We start from the raw sequence: 19,291 nt of genomic DNA on the forward strand, positions 1-19,291 counted from the left end.
GCAGGTGGGCTATAGCTATCATAATAACAATTGGGTAGAGGATGAAGTTGGAGAAGAGGTTCAGCATCTTTTCCAGAAGGGAATTCCTTCATGGCAACTGAACATGAGAAAGAGCTAGCTAACGTGATCTCCTCTTCTCCACCTCCCTACCTCAGTAGAGGGTTTCCTGTGGGATGCGGTGTAAGAAAGAAGCTGGCTTACAAAGCAAGTTAGGAGATGGTGGAGATAAAGAGAACAGTATGGATGAAATGGCATATCAGATACAAACCAACAGGTACTAGTTTTCATAGCTATGTTAACCTGCTTGTTAAAAAAAATGTATTAAACATAGACACTTGACAGCCAGCTGGAATGGGGCATTTTGCAGAAAGCATTCACAAAGGTGACAAAAGAATGAGCTAATGTGACAATACTAAAATCTAATTGATTTTTCACATCACCGATTTCAGACTACAATGCAAAAGCTCAAAAGAGCTGAGAATATTTTCATATTATATTATTAACTTGAAAAAATATTGTTTACAAACTAATTTATAAGCCCTTTCTTGGAAGAGGACGATGTTCCTCCCCGTTATTCCTACCTGCCAATCCTCACCCTAATTGTATGCTCTTTTCTCTTCACAGCAATCTTTTAACAAGAAAACATTCTATATCTAGTTAAATGGGTTAGAATTGATTTAGGAATGGGTTTGATTCCCTATACCCACATAGGGCATACCGTTATAGAGACATGTTTCAAATATATACTCCCTAGGCAAGCAAAAGATAGGCAAGGCCTTCATGTCTGAGGGGAAATTACTTAATGAAGAGTCAAATTCCTCCTATAATTTTTACAAGTCTTAAGATTTCATTTTATGCATCTCAAGATTATTTATCATTAGGGCGGCTAGGTGACACAGTGAACAGAGCACCAGCCCTGGAGTCAGGAGGACCTGGGTTCGGATCCAGCCTCAGACACTTAACACAAAAACTAGCCATGTGACCTTGGGCAAGTCACTTAACCCCAACTGCCCTCCAAAAAAGAATATTTATCATTCCCGTTACATTCTGAAAATTAAATGCTCTATTCATCAAATATTTTCAGCATTCTATTTTATGAAATCATAATCTGATTTCAATTTACCCTTCCAAACAAAGAAAAAAATCTTCTTTTAGAAATGATTACACTTTCTCTAAACATATTAACAAGTTAGATACTTGTTATTTGTGCAGTATAAGGTAACAGGCAAACATATTTATCTGAAAGTCAAGAGTCAAAATATGAACTCTTTGAGCATGGATGGTTACTACTTATCAGAGGTTTGATATTCAACTGAGAAAAAGTAGTTTAAGAAAACATTAACCAGAAATTGCTGAACATAGGATTCTTAATTAGAGCAGTTACAGAAATTTTCAGGAAAGAGATTCATCAATGTCCTTTTCTACAAGGGTTCATATAAACAGGAGAATTTATTTTTTTTGGAAGGGAAAAGAGGGGTTGATTACTGAGATTTCAGGGAAAAGAAAATGGTTGGTAATTTTTTAAAAAATCAATGCATTCACTCACATGATAAGTAAAACACAGTATCATTCATGAATTATGTTTATTAGTCTCTTTTAAGTAAATCAAGGCAAAAAGAAGTAAAAATGATTTGAGAAAATACTTCAAAGGAAATTTATCTTCTAAGCCAAGGATTCTTAACTTGGCATCCACAAACAAATTTCAAGGGATCCATGAACTTGGATGGGACAAAAGTTTTATCTTTATCTCAATGTATTTGTTTCCTTTGTAATCTTATGTATTTTGGTTTCAGCATGCAAAAACCTTATTATGAGAAGGGGTCTTACAGGTTTCACCAGACTGCCAAAAGGGACATGACACAAAAATAAGAAGCCCTGGTCTTACAAAAACAGCCATATATCTTTATATTGTAAATTTATATTTATATCACAAAATACTAAGATTTTAAACCACCTTCCCCCACCACCACCACCAAACACATACACTGATAAAAATAAGATTTTCAGTACCTTTGCCAAGCTAAATCCTCCTCTAGAAATATGTTGCGGCTGGCTTTTCTACTACCAACAGGTGTTCGTGGTTCAATAGGATCGAGTATAGACACAGAGGAGGCAGAATCTGAGAGAGCATTCAAATCCTCCCCAATGGAATTGCTATCTGTGGAATGAGCATAACTTAGAGCTATTTTTCGACAGTAAGTGCAAGCTCGAAGATCCCCTAAAGAAAAAATGAAAAGGATGTGATTAGACATGGGGCCTAAAAGAATACTTCATATTCTTAGGTTAAGAGCTGATGTCATGAGTTCTATCAATTAGGAAATTGAAAGTCTCAATGAGTTAATATATGAATAAACAGACGAAAAATGAATGTTTCGATTCATTTAAAAATCGAAAACTTTTAAGTATTCGATTAGTTTATTATTTTACAAATTTTAAGAATCAATATTCAGGTATATAAACCATCTATCTCAATACTTAATCAGGTGCCAAAAAAACATAGTTCAAAGAATGCTAAAGTTTCAAAAGAAGGAAAAGGCCACATCGAAAAGGATATGTGAAGAGGGAAAAAGCAAGCTTTTAGGAAGGTAAGCAAAGCAATAAAAAGATTTGGCCCTAGGCTACAAGGAGAGGGGTAAAAATATGTTATGTTATTAGGCCCTGAAAAGAGGCTTCTCCTCAGGGACATCATAAATGAAAAGTGCTAGAACACAAATGGAACTTCAGTCAGAACATAGAAACATTTCTTGTGATAAAGTCACTGACTCATCAGAAAACTAACTATAATTAAAGGCAAAATGTCCAGTTCCTAATTCAGCAAACCCAGAGGAATCTGCTGGTGCCAGCTAGCTCTCTAGTGCATCTGTACTACAAAACAGCACATGAAAGCTGACAAAAGAGAAAGCAGAACAGAGGACAGAATAGCTGGTTTCCATCTCTTATCAATCCTCCACATAACAGTCAAAGCAATATTCCTCAAGTACAAATCTAATCATATTCCTCTGCTCCATGAGCCCCAGTGACTCTCTTGCCTCCAGGACGGAACCCTCTTAAGCATCCAGTCTACCTTTCCCAGCTTCCTGAATTCTTGGATGTTCCTTAAATACGGGCATTCATTCCATCATCCATTTCCATGTTTGGTGCAGAATGTTCTCTCTTCTCATCTCTGCCTCTTAAAATCCCTACTTTCCTTCAAAGCTCAGCTCAAGTACTACTTTCTAGATGACAGTAGTTCTGATTTCCCCAGCAATTAGTCCCTCTCCCCAGAAATGACCTTGTATTTGCTTTCTACATACTCAGATGTGTACAAGCTGCTTCCTCCATTTTTGTCTCTGTATCCTTAGCCCCTAGCATAGAGTAGGTGTGCTTAATAAATGCTTTTTGATTGTCCAAATGTGAACCAAAAGGGAAAGATTTTTTTGTTTTATAGTGGATACTAACACCTCATGCATCAGGTGCAATTATCTACAAGACCAAACTTAGCAGGACAGATGCTATTTTCCTCATGTGACAAGTCTGCAAAGCCTATTTGCCAAGCACACCTGCCTTAGCTCCTTTGCTTCAGCTGCCTTTACTCTTACTGCTATTCCCGTTCCAACCCTCTCAGTTCAGTGTTCACATGGTCTGTGTTTTAAAGATGCTTCCATAACACACTGAGGTGAAATTGCACAGAGCACAGGTCAGTACCAAACCCCTGAAACACCAGAATTCAAAGTTCACCCCTGATACTAACTTGCTGTGTGACTTTGGGAAAGTCACTTAACCTCTATGTATTGCAAGTACCTCCCTCAAATTTAACTACTAAATCACAGACAGGCTGCAATCTGTCTCAATGGAGTGAGTCCCTATACTGGTGATTCCCCATGCTAATGCAATCACAAATTCTTTGTGAAGTCACACATATTCTGAGGAAATGTATTACATACCTCGAACAAACAAAATGTTTTTCCAAAATTACCAATAGAATGTAAGCTCTTCTCCCCCAAAAAGATAGGTTGGTTCCCTAACAGAATATTAAGTTTCTTGAGGGCAACTTATGGTCTTTTAGTTAGAAATTTTTTATTATAAAATGTGATTTTAACTATAGACAAGGAGACCATCAATTCTGGTGTCGGATGAACTTAGTGGCAGGATTTCCTGACATTTCATTAAGCAGAAATATTCAAAAATAAGATTTGTAAATTTCCATTCTTCTATCAGATATACTATAAGGAGATCAAAATAAAATCAATTCTCATACCAACTGAAGTCATCACACAAATTTAAATATTTTGAGAATAGTTTTTCAGCTAAACTGTTATCAATCCATATTTTGTTCTCAATCATAATTATAATGAAGGTGGCTAATGGCCATATCTTCATAATTTAAGTCAAGATTCAAAAGCTATAAAATAAAATAACATAACATAAGCAATCTCAAAATTTAGACAGTGACAAAAGAAAAATTATTCTTTGATTTATGTTAAAATGAGAAAAAAGAAACATGAATGGGCACATCTTTCCTTCAAATATTTCTGAGCACTGAATAGGATGCACTAAAAATAATAAATACAAACACAGTTTAAGAACCCCATAGACAATGATTAAAACGCACCTTCATTGAAAGTAATATAACATTAGGAGTAAGATTCACTATTTGCTATGTAATGGTTTTATCTTCTTTAAGGAAATAAGACTTGAAAGTTTAGAATATTAATATGTAAACTTGTTCAAAGCAATTTATCACTCAATAAAGTCACTTTGATCCTTAATCTTTAATACATTAAACTTGTACAAACCTATTCTAGCACCTAATAAATTTACCTAAGAATATCAGGAAAAAAATTTTTTAAAAAACAGCCCATACTAATAGTCTTATCTCAAATTTGCTGTTGTTGAGACATTTCAGTCATGTCCAACTCTTCATGACCTCACTAGCAAAGATACTGGAGTGGTTTGCCATTTCCTTCTTCAGCTCATTTTACAGGTGAGGAAACTGGGGTAAACAGGGTTAAGTGACTTACCCAGGGTCACATGGCTATTAAATGTCTAAGATGAGTCTTCCAGACTTCAAGTCCCACATTCAATTCACTGTGCCACCTAGCTGCCCTTATCTCAAAAAGGTTATTTCTATAAAGCAACTAAATTGAGGGTCAAATGACTCACCTGTTAGTAACAAGCTGAAATAATTTAGGGTTCTTTGAATCACTTCTATTCAAAAGTTTTCAGTAAATCACTTGGTATATAGTAAGCTATGTACCCAAGAGATTTCTCATAATTTATTTTTATGCATAAACTCAAATTCAAGGTTTCTGTGTATTGTAAATCTCATTTTTTTCAGTATATCATAAAAATCATACAGGTTTACTTATACCACTCCAATGACATTTACTACATGCTGCCTTATATTGTATCATATATATAGTTACGTTACTAGCTTGCCTATTAAATGTTTGATTCTTTAGTGGGAAGACCAGTCTTTGTATCTCCCATACTACATAACCACTCCTTTATACAATATATATTCAAATACTTGTTGAATAAACTAATGCTGGGTTATATATTGCCTAAAAGTATTACTTATATTAATGATTACAATTGTTATTAGTACAGACTTACCTGTATAGCCCATAAATTTTCCAGGGATTTCCTGATTACAGCATCGGCTACAGAAGATCTGACCACAGAGCCGGCAATGGTGTCTACGCCTAAAGGTGGTGAACTTCTCACTACAGTCATAACATTCTTTACATTGGCTATCTGGCATCCAGTACTGCTTCAGGTCACTATCCTGTAATATAAAAAGTGATATGTTTGGTTTGTCTTTTGGTTTGATTTTTTAATCATAGAAAATAAATTTTCAAGGCTCAAGGAAGGAAGCAATTAAGAAAAAGCAACAGCATATATTTACCATCCTAGAAATGTCACAAATCTCCCTCCTCAAAAATTTACATTGGGATCCAAGTACACATAGTAGAGTTCTATTACTAGCCTTGCCATTACTTTAAGAAGCACAACAGCACATGTGAGGCTGTGATCTAAGGTTGCTTTCCCTGGAACTGCATTTGTCAGAAATCAAGGTTGGTTCTTGATCTAGTATCTTAATCTGCTCCATTCCATGCAGATTACTACATCTGAAAAATTAGGAGTGGGTTTCCATATACACTATTACTACTATTTTTAAACACCTGTATCCAAATTCAGTATTTGACATACAGGGAATATACACAAAGAAACCTCTAGTGTAAAAAAATTCAGCACTGTTTAAAGCTTCTGATTAACATTCTAGAAAGACTCACTGCATAAAACAGTCAAAGTGTTTTTCTTATGAAGAAAACACACAATTATTGATGCTAACATACTGCCAATTTGTTTTTACTCCTACCACTGAAGTATGAATGTTCTAGATATTAATGGATAGTTTGTAAAACACTAAGACACAAGTTCTGTAATCTCTGCTATTTTCTATCTTTACAATAAATCACCAGAATACTGTTAATACTTGGCCCATTTAACTCAATTCCCTTAAATTGGTATCTAGGCAAGTGTCCATGGCAACTAAGAGCATTGTCAAAACACAGCTAGGAAAGAAGGGTATGTGGCATTAATGCCACCAGCAGTCATTACCATGTTTCTCAACCAACTTTTTCAAAACGCTATCACTGGGGTCCATGAACTTTTTTTTAATACTTGAATAACTGAATTTCAATACTTTGTAATCCCACATATTTTATTTTAGCCATTTAAAGAGGTTCACAGGCTTTATAAGACAGATAAAGGGTCCAGGATACACAAAAAGTGAAGAACTTCTAAAGCCACATGCTACCTCTATGGTATGGGGCAAGTGATTTAATTAAAAGGGCCTCAGTTTTTTTTAACCCCTGTGTAAAACCAGGGGTTTGAGTAAGAGAACTTCGGAGGGCCTAAGGTTCTGAGGCAATCACAGATCCTTCACCATGAAATTTGCTGTAGCTGTTCAGTTGTTTCAGTGGTGTCCAACTCTTCTTGGCAAAGATACTAGAATGGTTTGCCACTTCCTTCTCCAGAGCATTTTACAGATGAGAAATTAAGGAAACAGGATTAAGTGACTTGCCCAGAGTCACAGAGCGTCTGTGACCAGTGTCTGAGACCAGATTTAAATTCAGGATGATGAATCTTCCTGATTCCATTTCTAGTGTTATATCCACTTCTCCACCTACCTACTTTTTGCCCTACATAGTCAAAAACTGAGCTATAATCTCTCTAGAAGACTCCAGAGCTAGGACCACCCACCTAACCCCCCACTCTGACTACAGCTCATGATCCCACTTGACAACTCTAAAGTCATAATCCCTCTAGACCGTTCTAGAGTTATGATCTCTCCCTCTCTATGACTTCAGAGCTGTGAATTGGATGTCTCTCTCTGTCTCTGTGTCTCTCTCTTTCTCTCTCTCAATGTGATCTCTCTGATCTCTCTAGAGCTGTGACCATAAACTCTCTAGACTCTGTAGAGATCTCTCACCTATACAGGTGATTGTGTAATCTCTCCAGACCCCTCTGAAGTTGTAATCCTATAGTCCTATAAACAGCTGAAGAGTAGGCATTGAGATAGATGCAGAAGAAATATGAAAGAGAAATCTCTGATACTGAAGATCTTATAATTCATCTGGGAAAGGGGCAGCTAGGTGGCACAGTGAATAAAGCACCGGCCCTTGAGTCAGGAGGACCTGAGTTCAAATCCAGTCTCAGACACTTAACACAAAAACTAGCTGTGTGACCTTGGGCAAGTCACTTAATCCCAACTGCCCTACCTTCCCCCTCCAAAAAAAAAGCAAAAAATAATAATAATAATCATCTGGGAAAGTCAGGAGTAGCACCCAAGAAACAAAAGTGAAAAATAAAAGACAACACATTGTAAAAATCATAAACATTTGGATAATGTTTCAAACTCTGTAAAGCACTTTATATAGATTGCCTCATTTGAGTCTCCTAACAACCCTGTGAGGTAGGTATTAGAGATATTATCTCCTTTCTACAGATGATATTATCTCCTTTCTACAGATGAGCAAAGTAAGATTCAAGAAAGTTAAGTGACTTGCTCAAGGTCACATAGCTAATCAAGCATGAGAGGCAGAATCTGAAGTCAGGTCTTCCAGAATCCAAGTCTACAGTACTAACCAGCAGACCACACTATTTCTCCAAAAGTACAAATCCCATGGCACAAACTGTAAATTGAGAGCTGAAAACAAAGGAAAATCAACAAAGGTTTGAGTAGGCAAGGTCAGTTTCATGAAGAGAGGGGCAGAAGCTGAGCCTTAAAACATGCGCCAGGTTTAGATAAATAGAGAAGACAGGCCATTCTGGTCACAAGAAAAATTAGTAAAAACCCACAAGATGCTCCATTAGATGAGAAGAAAATGGATGAAACAGAAAACTGAGTAAGCACGTCCAGGTTCACTGCCCTCGTGTCTTCACTGACTCCAAGGATTTCCAGTTGTTGTTTTTTTTTTTCCCATTACCCTTAGTTCCTATCTGTCTTCTTAGGCTAGCATTCACTTCTTATCCTGCTTCCTTCTCACTGGACCCAAGAAGCTTTGAGTTCAAATCCTGCCTCAGACCTTTCCTAAATGGATGACTCTGGACAAGTCAGCCTCACTTTCCTCACCTGTAAAACAGCACCTACCTCCCAGGGTTATTATGAAGATCAAATGAGACAACATATGCAAAGTTTTGCAAATGAGAATTTTTACTATTACACCTCACCTCCAACTCCATTTACTTATGTTCCCCACTCAGTGTGGGATTCCTGGGAGCAGAACTACTCATTCACAGATCAGACAATGAACAAACAAAGCACCTGGGCCTACCGCATGCTTGTTTCTAGCCACCACTAGTCCCATTCTAGCTATATCGCCCAGGCTGTAGCTTCCAAGGTTGGAATTTGGCCTGGAGCAAGATGAAAACCCAAGAAATAAGGGGCACAAGACCCTCAGAGCCCACTGAATTAGCTCTGAAATCAGTGTGAGGCCAGAACCTAAACATCTGAGGTGCACAGAGACTTCAGGATCAAAATTAAGAAACAGAAGTAGAGAAAAGCACTAAGAGAGATGGGGAGAAAGAAAAAGAAAAATCCTGCTTTGGATATTAGAAAAATTTGAGTCCATGCCTCCCACAACAACAAAACTACAGATTCTTGACATTGATGAATGAGTAAAAGAACTATCCATGTACTCATTCTGTTAAAAAAAAAAAAAAAAACAATCATACAGAAGCACCTGGCCGTGTAACCTTGAGCAAGTTACTTAACCCCAATTGCTTAGGGGCAGCCAGGTGGCTCAGCAAGTAAGAGCACCAGCTCCAGTGTCAGGATGACTTGGGGATCAAATCTGGGCTCAGATACTCAGCACCACACCCAGAAATAACTGGCCGCGTAACCTTGAGCAAGTTACTTAACCCCGATTGCTTAAAAAAAAAAAACAATCGTAGTTGATATATGTACGAGAAGCACTAGCATCACACCTATGTACATTATGGCAAAAGAAAGTCCTTGAAGAGGCCCATAAATCACCTTCAGAATCTCCAAAAAATTTCCATCCATTGTCTCATCCTCCTTACTAAACCTGTCATTTTTTTTCCTAAAACAAGCATTAAAGATATGTTAAAAACTATTTATTCACATATAAAACTATTAACCACATTTTCACATTTTTCAGTTCCATTTATTTACAGTATTCTAACACCCTGGAAAATCATTTGTTTTTAAAGTGTTTTGATAGGTTCTATGTTTAAATATATTTTACATTTTTTTAAATGTACTTCAAATTATTTTATACTTTGGGTGGGTTTGAAAGAAAGAAGAACTTAGCTGACTTATTTCAGTTACATTATGAATTTTAAAGACTTTTGTTGACTAACCTGGAAATGTAATTATCATTTATTATCTTGTTGCTATGGAAAAATGCATTGTAATTCCAAGACAATTAACTTTTAAAGTTTTGGAATACAATTCACTTTTAGGTTTGATAGACTACTTGAAGGGGGGAAGGGAGAGGAATGAGGAAAGGAAAAGAGTTGAATAGGAAAAGAAATCATTTAAGGAAACACAGAATGTACATTTGTATTTGTATCCCCAGTACCTAGTATAGTGCTAGACACATAGTAGGGACTTAATAAACACTTGTTGATTTATTGTTGTTCATCATTTGTTTTCAAAGAGGACCAATGACATCGCTGTGCTGTCCTGACTTGAACATGAATTGAATTTGAGTGGGGGAGAGCTGCACAAAGTCATCAGTCCCACTCACTCTTCAGAACAATCAAAGTCCAGTAGCAGGACAAAAGTCAGGACTACTGACAGCCCCGACATCTTTGTTGTCTTATTGAGCTCTAAGTACTCCACAGCTCCTACTTCAGTGCCCTTCATGGTCCCTGGAACAAATTATTCTCATCTACCCATTCTGCCAAGGGAAGTCTTCAAATTCTTGGGATAGACATCCCCCTAACTCACCCACAGGTCTGAAGCCTGCTGGTTGTCCTCAATCTGGTTCAGCCCATATTCTGAAGCAGTTTTACCAAGGTGTGGCCACTGAACTTGTTTCTTAATTTACTAATAGAAAAAATATGTATCTCATTTTTTCTGGTTCAAGAATAAGCCCATATTATTTGCACTCCCAGAATGAAATTGTTAATTCACATACAGAACAGTACCAATTTCATATTTAATAAGAAAAACAGAGGATGCAGGATTTCAAAGTCTCTGCCTGCTACTGCTTTAAGCTATGAAGAACATTCAGATAAGGAAAAACACATACCATTTCTCTCCCTTGGACATTCCTGCCTGTACAAGAGCTCGTTCAGGATATTGGTAGTAGAGGGAACAAACCATTAATGGCTGAAACAAGCATTATCATGAACTCTTCTTCCAGAAGATATTTATAGCATGTTTTTAGTGCTCATGGCACTGCTTATTAACACTCACAAGCTTCTAGGCAATACCTGGCTTTTCCCCTCCATGATTTCCTTGAGACGCTTTAATACTGTGCTGAGACTTCGGAGCTGGACAGCTGTTCGAGGATCATGGCCTCCTACGACAGCTTCTGCTTTCCTTCTGGTGTCTGGGAAGGGTTGAAAAGATTATATTAACTTGGAAACAATTAAGACCCTTTTTATCAATCCAATGAAAAACCCCCAGCAGACCAATGACGGAGCATGATAGCTACCCCTTGACAGTGGGGAGATAATCACCAAACACAAAATGAGACATACATTTTTGGACATGGAAAATTTGTGGTTTGTTTTGCTTGACTCTACTTGTTAAGAAGGACTATGTTTTTTTCCCTTTTTGCTGGAGATGGGAAGAGGAAGAACTGGAGAGAGAAGAAAAAAAAACTACTAGAAAGGAAGCCTGTGTTGCCAAAAAAGAAGAAATAATACAGTCATTGAAGAATCTCTAGAAGGAAACAGATTAAAGTTTGGAGGAAAACCCAGACAAACAGGACAGCTCTGCAAGTAACAAAATGAATTTATTACAAACTTTTTAAAAAAGAAATCTGCACTTAATGGATTAAATTTTGTTATACATATAATAGTTTTCTGTTCTTTATATAGAAACATTTTTTGGTGTTTATTAAATTCAGAACTTAAAATAACATTAAAACACTTAGATTCTTTAGCATATGTATGCACACAAGGTACTTGGTTTTCAGTAGATGCTCATGTTAGTGCTAACCATGTGCCTTTATTTTAAAAGATAAGCTTTTATTTTTTTTTAAATAGGTTTGGACTAGATTTTATATGGGCTGAAAGTAGCAAAATTCTAAGTGAAAATATATAGAACAATTTTTAATTTAAAAATTATCTCTGATACTAACAGCAATTTATAAATTATAAATTATGCCCTCATGCCAAAAGAAATAAAAAATGATGAACCCAAGAAAGAGATTAGGAAGAAAAAATGGTGAGAGTAACAAAGTGTTAAAATGTTTCAAATTCCACTACCAAAATTACAGGGCCATTTAGCATTACTTATAAACAAGCATTCTCAAAAGGAGGAAAATGTTAGATTAAAAGGCAAACAAGAACTGTTACTTTACAGACTTGTAAAGGCGGAATGACATGATCAAAGTCTCATTCCAGCCTGAACCTGTTACCTCTTGGGCTGCTATAAGTCAAAAATCAAGAAGTCCTTCATGAGCAAATTGATCACCCATTCCTACCAAAAGGATCTGACATCAAGAATCAGCCACAAAACCTTCCATAACCCACCGATACTCCTCTAAAAACCAAAATTCCAAAAGGTTCCTAGAATTTAAGATATGTCCCCAGAACAGCTCTGATCTAGTTTAAATGTCCTCAGAAAGTCTCTGATCCTTGCCTGTCCTGATCCATACTCCCTAGTCTGCCCCGTCCATTGCACAGCATTTAAAATAGAATCAGAATACAAAAGAACCCTAATGCACAGATTGGGCCAGTTTTAAGGTCACTAACTTGAGGAAAAAATGAAGATTAAGATATGTAAAACGTGCATGAAAGGTTGTAATTCCTCACTAGACAGCTCCCCTGCAGTAACCCACTACTCTATATGTGCATCATGCACAGCAGAAGTTCCTCTTGTCACAAGCACCCCCAAATTCCCTGGGCTACTCCATTTCCATTCCATACCATTTCTGTACCATGTTGCCTCCACTTCAGCCTCCTCATCAACTCCCTCCCACCAGAACCACTGGGACTCTCCCCCTGGGTCCTGATAGATGAGCTTTCACCTTTTCTTACCTAAAACTAAACTTCCTCATCATCTGCTGGACATTTTCAAACCTTGCTGCCAAATGCATACTCCCTCACCCACTTTCCTGCTCCCCATTATATACTATCTTTCTCTTATTAGAACATAAGCTCCTTGAGAGCAGGGACTTTCCTGCTTGCTTATATTTACTTAGTACAGTGCCTGACACATAGTAAGTGCTTAACATTTTCTCATCATTTAGTTCTGAGATAGTGTTTGTCATATGCCTGAAAGTTTGGGGCAAAGATGGGAAAATAAAGGTATACATTGTGATCAAAGTAGCAAAAGGGATATATAAACATGAGCATGGGGAAAAGCTTATGCAATCTCTTTAAAGAATTAGACTTTATAAATAATTTTTCCTACACCTCAGCTACACTGCCTTATGAAGAATGACAAAAATCCCAGGTACAATTTCTTCTGAGTCACAGGATGACTATAGCAAGATAGCAGTCTGATTTGTGATTTAACAAGTAAGAGAGAGATATAAAAAGAAGCTATTGGGATCACAGTGGATTCTGTCATACACAAGCTTCCATCCTGAAGTCAATTTGCATTTGGCCCCTGAGAATCACATGTAAGGGGACCATTCCCAGTAAGATGACATAAATCTCACCCCCCTTCCCACTCCCCTGAGGAAAAGGCACAAAAAGGAATGTGTGAGAGCAAAAGAAGAACATGACCTGTCCATGTTCCTAACTAAAAAGAGAAAGAGGGGAGAACCAAGGTCTCTAGGCCCCCTTCCTTTATTAGTTTCTTATCTCCAGCACTGATCCAAATCCTTGACAGGGAAGAAGAATCAAGTAAGGATGCAGGGGGGCGGCTAGGTGGCTCAGTGAATAGAGCACCTGCCCTAGAGTCAGGAGGACCTGAGTTCAAATCTGGCCTCAGACACTTGAGATACTAGCCGTGTAACCTTGGGCAAGTCACTTAACCACAATTGCCCTGCCCTCTCCCCTCCAAAAAGCAAAAAAAAAAAAAAGATGCATAAAGAGTGACAGTAAGGGCACCAAGACCATGTGAGACAAGCAGAAACTGAATCTGTTCTGCTTCTGTGAAAGAAGCAGGACTGAGGAAGGGATAACATAAGAGAAAGGCCTCTAAAGGGAAAGCAGCCCATGTCAGAAATGCCACCAAAGCATCATGTGTGAGGTTAAAACCAGTCTGATTTCTTCTGAAGATGCTACAAACTATGAACCACTAAAACTCAAGCAAGTGCCTCAAAAGTCAATCAGGAGCTCTCTACTTAACACAAACTGAAGTGTAATAAACACCAAGAAAGGTTTTCTTTAAAACGCTAAACAAAGTTCTTTCATTAATGACCTTATGAACTTCATTCATTTTAAACAGCCTCTAATCACTCAAAATCAAGACTTTATAAAGGAGAAAGATAAGTCAAAAAACAATCTGGGAAAACGATTAAAAGAATAACATTTTATCATCACAAAAAGGCAGCTCAAGGAAAAACAACTTTCTTTTACCTAATACAGAAGATGATCGATGATGTAGATCCTCATTAAGCTGCTTTTTATAGGCTACAGGGGATCTCACAGATTGTGTCCTCGAAGAGTGTTGAGGACTAGCCCAACTTCCACTCAGAGATTGCTGATCTCCCTGTCCACCTTCTGGTCTCTCTGTAGAAGACAAGCTGTCATCATTTGAAAAATCTAACATATGGTACTGAAGACATAAAGGGAGCTTAAAAAGAAAGAGGAATGAGATTAATTAAATCACCTTTGCCTCTATTTTTTAAATTTTAAACTTTTTTTAAACTGTATTAACATACGCAAATGTTAACCTTACTGTTACAGACAATTTTTTACATTCTGTAACATGTCTACAAAACTAAATGAACTGAACTCATAAACCCTTAAAACACTGACCATCACTCAGACTGACTTAACAACGTATTTAAAAAAAAAAAAAAGACAGCTAGGTGGTGAAGTGAATGGAGCACCAATTCTGGATTCAGGAGGACCTGAGTTCAAATCTGGCCTTAAACATTTAACACTTACTAGCCATGTGACCTTGGGCAAGTCATTTAACCCCAATTTCTCAGCTTTCCCCCCTCAAAAAAAAAGAAACAAAATATTTCACATGGCACAGTCACATGTAAAGCAAAACATTAACTGAGTTCTTTTCTAATTTTCCCTTAGACAGGAAAACCTTGCTCATGTAAACAAAGATTTTAAAAATTGTCACGCTGGTAATCTATCACAGTTGAACCTCAATCTAAAAGATTTAGTCAGCAATATACTTGGTAACTTCCTGGGTATTAAAAAAAAAAAACCTTTCCTTTAATTGCTACCTGTGGACACATCTTCATTCCTTTACTATAATTAGAATCTTGCGACTATTTCTCAAGAAGAGAGAAAAGGGGGAGGGGAGAAAAGAGGAGAGAAGGAGAGGAAGAGAGGGAGAAGAACAGAGACAGGGAAAGGAAAGGGAGAAGAGAAAGCATACAAGCAAATGCCTGTCCTATAAACTTAAAAACTAAGAGAAGCTACCTCTGAGGTGAGAAAAAGGCATTTAGGATAAAAAAGAAAACATCAAGTACTGATGCTTTTTTTTTCTATGAGGGACTTCCTTTTAGTACTCAGTTTTCAATTCAGAACTTCATATATCCAAGGACATTTAGATTCTACTGCTGGAGATTTAATTGATGATACCACCTTTTCCTTACTAAGCAGTTTTTCCTTATTGGCAGTAGAAGGGTTAAAACTGCTGCCTTGCTGATATTTCAATAGGACATGTAAAAGCAATGTTGAAGAATGGAACTTCAGATTTCCTTTATCAGAGATGGGGGATTCCTTGACCTTCAAAATCTAAAGTTTTACCTTTACTAAATCGAAAAAGATTTACAAAAGAGCTATAAGCTGATTTAAAAGGAGGTTCATCCTGATCTGGAGTCAAAGGTTTGAAGTGTGTGAGATGAGAGGGACTAGTAGGAGATCGAGGCAGATCATTAGAAGAGTCCAATGTTGGCGACGTCTTGTCATCTGTGGCCATTTCATGTGTCTGGGAAAACAAAGACAAAAAGAAAACTTTAAGATATCTTGGAAGCCCAAGAGTCAGCAACAAATGGCTAGCCTCAGGAAAGTTCACACATATCAAAATAGATTTCTAGTCCATAAAAAGAGGATCTTAACTAAACTGTACTCATACAACCAGCCTTAGATTGAAATGATGGTTCATGTAGCCTTTAAAATCACAAAAACATTCCTTCCAGAGCAAGTACCAAACAAACTGCATTACATTAAAAAATTGGAAATGAAGCTAATGTGACAATTCTGATCCTTAATAATGAGATAAAAGCAAGAGCAAACAACTTATAAGGATTGAATTTTAGGGTATTTAAGAAAAAAAAGTGACACCTATAGTAAAATTTATTAGAAAAATGCTTTTAACCAAGTTTATTAACCCCTTTGTTAAGGTTTTATGTTTCATTAAACAAGAATTGAACCTACGATTTAATTGGTATAGGGTAAGAAAATTCCCTCAAACAATACAGACCAGCATTTGTTCAGCAATCTATAGCCTTAGAGCAGGGTAAACTTTTTTTGTATCACGGACCTCTCTGGTAGTCTGGCAAAGTCTATGGATCCTTTCTCATAATTTTTTTAAAGCATAAAATAAAATATGTAGGATTATAAAGGAAACCAACAAGTTACAAATACTTTTTTTTTTAAGTCACAAAACCTACATCAAGAACCCGTCTCACAGAAGTATCTATGATACTGAGATAAAATAACTTGGTCCAAGTCACAGGATCAGTTACACGTTAGAGATAGACTTGAACCCAGATGTTCTTAACTCCAAGACCAGCACCCTATCCACTAGGCAAACAGATCTCATACATTTTTCATCAACTTGCTTTTTAAAATTTTTCCCTTAACATTACTTATTGGAGAAAGTAGTCATCCCTATGTAATACTTCCTAGACATTTTTGCAATGCAATGAGATAGTATGCTTGCCTCAAGCTAAACTCTGAAAGGGATACTAGAGATTACAGTGAACTGCTATCATTTTATACATGAGGAAACTGAGGCCCCTAGAGATGAAATTATTTAACTAAGATTAAATAAGCAGCAGAGCTGAAAGACCAAGGTCTTCAGACTCCAATCCCATGCAGGTTCTACCACACCAATCTTTTTCTTAATGACTCAGTTTAGAGAGCTGGGGATTCTCTTAAGGGATTTAGGGTCATCTGAGAGGGGGGAAAAAAATTTAAACAGTTCAATTATACTAACAGACTCAACAAAGTTTCTGCTTCTCTCTGAATTGTTGCAAGAGTATAATGAGAATACTACACTGATTTGGATATTTTTTGTTTCCCTAGCTGCTATCTACATGTGAAAGATATGGCCATTAATAACTTAATATTTAACAAAAAATGAGTTTAATAAATAATATTCTGTGCCTCAATTTCCTCATCTCTAAAATGGAAGAATTGGACCAGATATCAAAAGTGCCCTCCAACACTAACATTCTGTGACTTTATGATTTTTACTTTTGTATAATGCTTCAAACTTTTCGAAGTTCTACGTATCATTTCATTTTATCTTCTCAACAACCCTAGGAGATATATAGGCATTATCCTTTGTTGTTGTTAAGGACAGTGAAGCAAAGGTTAAACGACTTGTCAATGGTCATATTGCTAATTGGTGGGAAAAATGGAAGTCAAATTTTAGTAACAGATTCAGGTTTTTCACGTTAGACCAAGATCCTTTACATGACTCCAAAGATGTCCAACTTTAACTTATCTCAACACTAGTATTCCAAGCCAAGATATTTCTTGGCCAAAATAACTCCAGGTTGTGAGAAAGAACTAATTACTAGTGACTTGGACATAATTTTAACATCCAGTAGTCTCCTATTTTAGCAATTCACTAAAATATTCGTGGAATGGGTAGATAGAAGAGGGTAATAACCAGGCACTGACTTTTACTGACTTCCTACAAATTTAAAAACTTTGGATACTAAAATCGGTTAAGGCCTGAAAATATTCACACATACACCCACATCCACCTATGAACCTAAGGTAACTATGATAAAATGTTCTCAGGGAGCAGCTCTTAAAGGCCAGAAAATGGGATAAGGTAGGTGACTGGCCTGCACTACTTTTGAAAATCACTTGGGTACAAATCACAATAAAAGAGGGGTTAATAACCTTTAAAGCACTCTCCCATATGGTGTTGGTATCACTTCTATTAGATCACTCTTACTTTAGAGGGCCTATTTTTCTTGTGTTGATAAAAATTTTTATTATGTCAACTTGGAAATAAAAATAACTACCAAAAATGCTGGGTGAAATGCTCCAACAAAATTGTAATGTTAAGTGTTAAGCCTAAGTATCATGGCATGATTCCAAAATTTCTTGAGGGAAAAAAATGCCTTCCAAAAGTAACAGATTTTTTTTTCAAGTTAATAGTTCCTTATGAAAGGACTAATACAGACTAATTCCTTCCTTAATAGTCACTTGTTTAGAAGTACTGCCCTACCTACTGAAACAATTAATGAGTTTATCAACACTCAACCCTCTTCCACTTCAAAAAAAGTGTAAGTATATATATACAAAACTAATCAGGGCCCTAACCAAAAATTAGGTGCAACTGACCCAGGAAGGATGTTTTTAGCAGATAAAAGAAACTTAGGATAGACTTACCAGTGCTTTCTTAGTATAATCCAAATAACCAAATAGTAACTATTCAGTAGAACTTCTCTCATCAAGAAAAGTTGAACATTCTAAACTTTAACTTAAGAGATCATTAAAGATCTTTCATTTGTTTTTGACTGATGGATTGCTGGAGCCACTGAAGCAGAAAAACCACAGCATAACCTTTTTTCCCCATTAGTAGGGGGAGAAAAAAAAAAAACTTCCAGTCATTCCCACTATAAAGGAGTATTGTGCAGAAACTGGAGTATTGGGTGCCATAAAGAAGGTCCCTATTATCTCTTCCTAGGCTTTAGCCTATTCACCCCCTTCAACAAATAATAGTAAACAAGAAGCTGCTGAAAATATGCTTTCAAAACATGTAGTTTGGGTGTATTTCAGGTGCTGTTTCATTGCTTTAAGTTTATTTTCAAGTACCAGGAAATAAATTTCGAAGAGCTTGGAAATAAGCAAATGTATTTTTTATTTCATCTCTGTACATCTGCATGCTAACATCCCCACTGTAAATGAATGTGTTTACTATAACCTTAAGAACTCGGGATACACAGGATCAATAAGACTCGTTAATATTCATACACCCATCCACAAAAACCTGCCAGCCCAAGGTAACCAGGACAAACAGGTTTCTTAAACAACATTCCAGGGCTTCTCACATCGTGCATGAATAACTTTACAGGGAGAACGTTTTTTATTTGGCAGAAGATGCTCATTTCTACCCCCTCTCTCTCCCCAAATCATACAATGCTTTCCCTCACCACTCCTTCCAAGAATAGTTTTCAAGCTAAAGTTAAAACCACCAATTAGGAAGGACTACAAGGAAAACTTGGTAACAGGTTATCCAGGAAACCTGGAGAGATTTTGAGGGAGGAATGGCTTTAAA

At 36.7% G+C, this 19,291-nt stretch overlaps 1 protein-coding gene across 1 annotated transcript in view; it reads right to left on the reverse strand.

Moving 5' to 3' along the window:
• Positions 1-19,291, reverse strand: part of LOC138151687 (1-phosphatidylinositol 3-phosphate 5-kinase-like) — a 38,842-nt gene that overhangs the window by 18,798 nt on the left and 753 nt on the right. The window contains exons 2-6 of the mRNA XM_069075258.1: positions 15,574-15,754; positions 14,218-14,370; positions 10,951-11,069; positions 5,596-5,767; positions 2,011-2,218 (exon numbers count right to left, since the gene is read on the reverse strand). Coding sequence (XP_068931359.1) covers positions 2,011-2,218; positions 5,596-5,767; positions 10,951-11,069; positions 14,218-14,370; positions 15,574-15,745 — 824 coding nt within the window. The 5' untranslated portion in view covers positions 15,746-15,754. The remainder of the gene's footprint in view (positions 1-2,010; positions 2,219-5,595; positions 5,768-10,950; positions 11,070-14,217; positions 14,371-15,573; positions 15,755-19,291) is intronic.

The sequence above is a fragment of the Petaurus breviceps genome, unplaced genomic scaffold (assembly GCF_028583685.1).
Source record: "Petaurus breviceps papuanus isolate PSGF00001 unplaced genomic scaffold, PetGlider_PUasm1.0 90903, whole genome shotgun sequence".
NCBI lineage: Eukaryota > Metazoa > Chordata > Mammalia > Diprotodontia > Petauridae > Petaurus > Petaurus breviceps.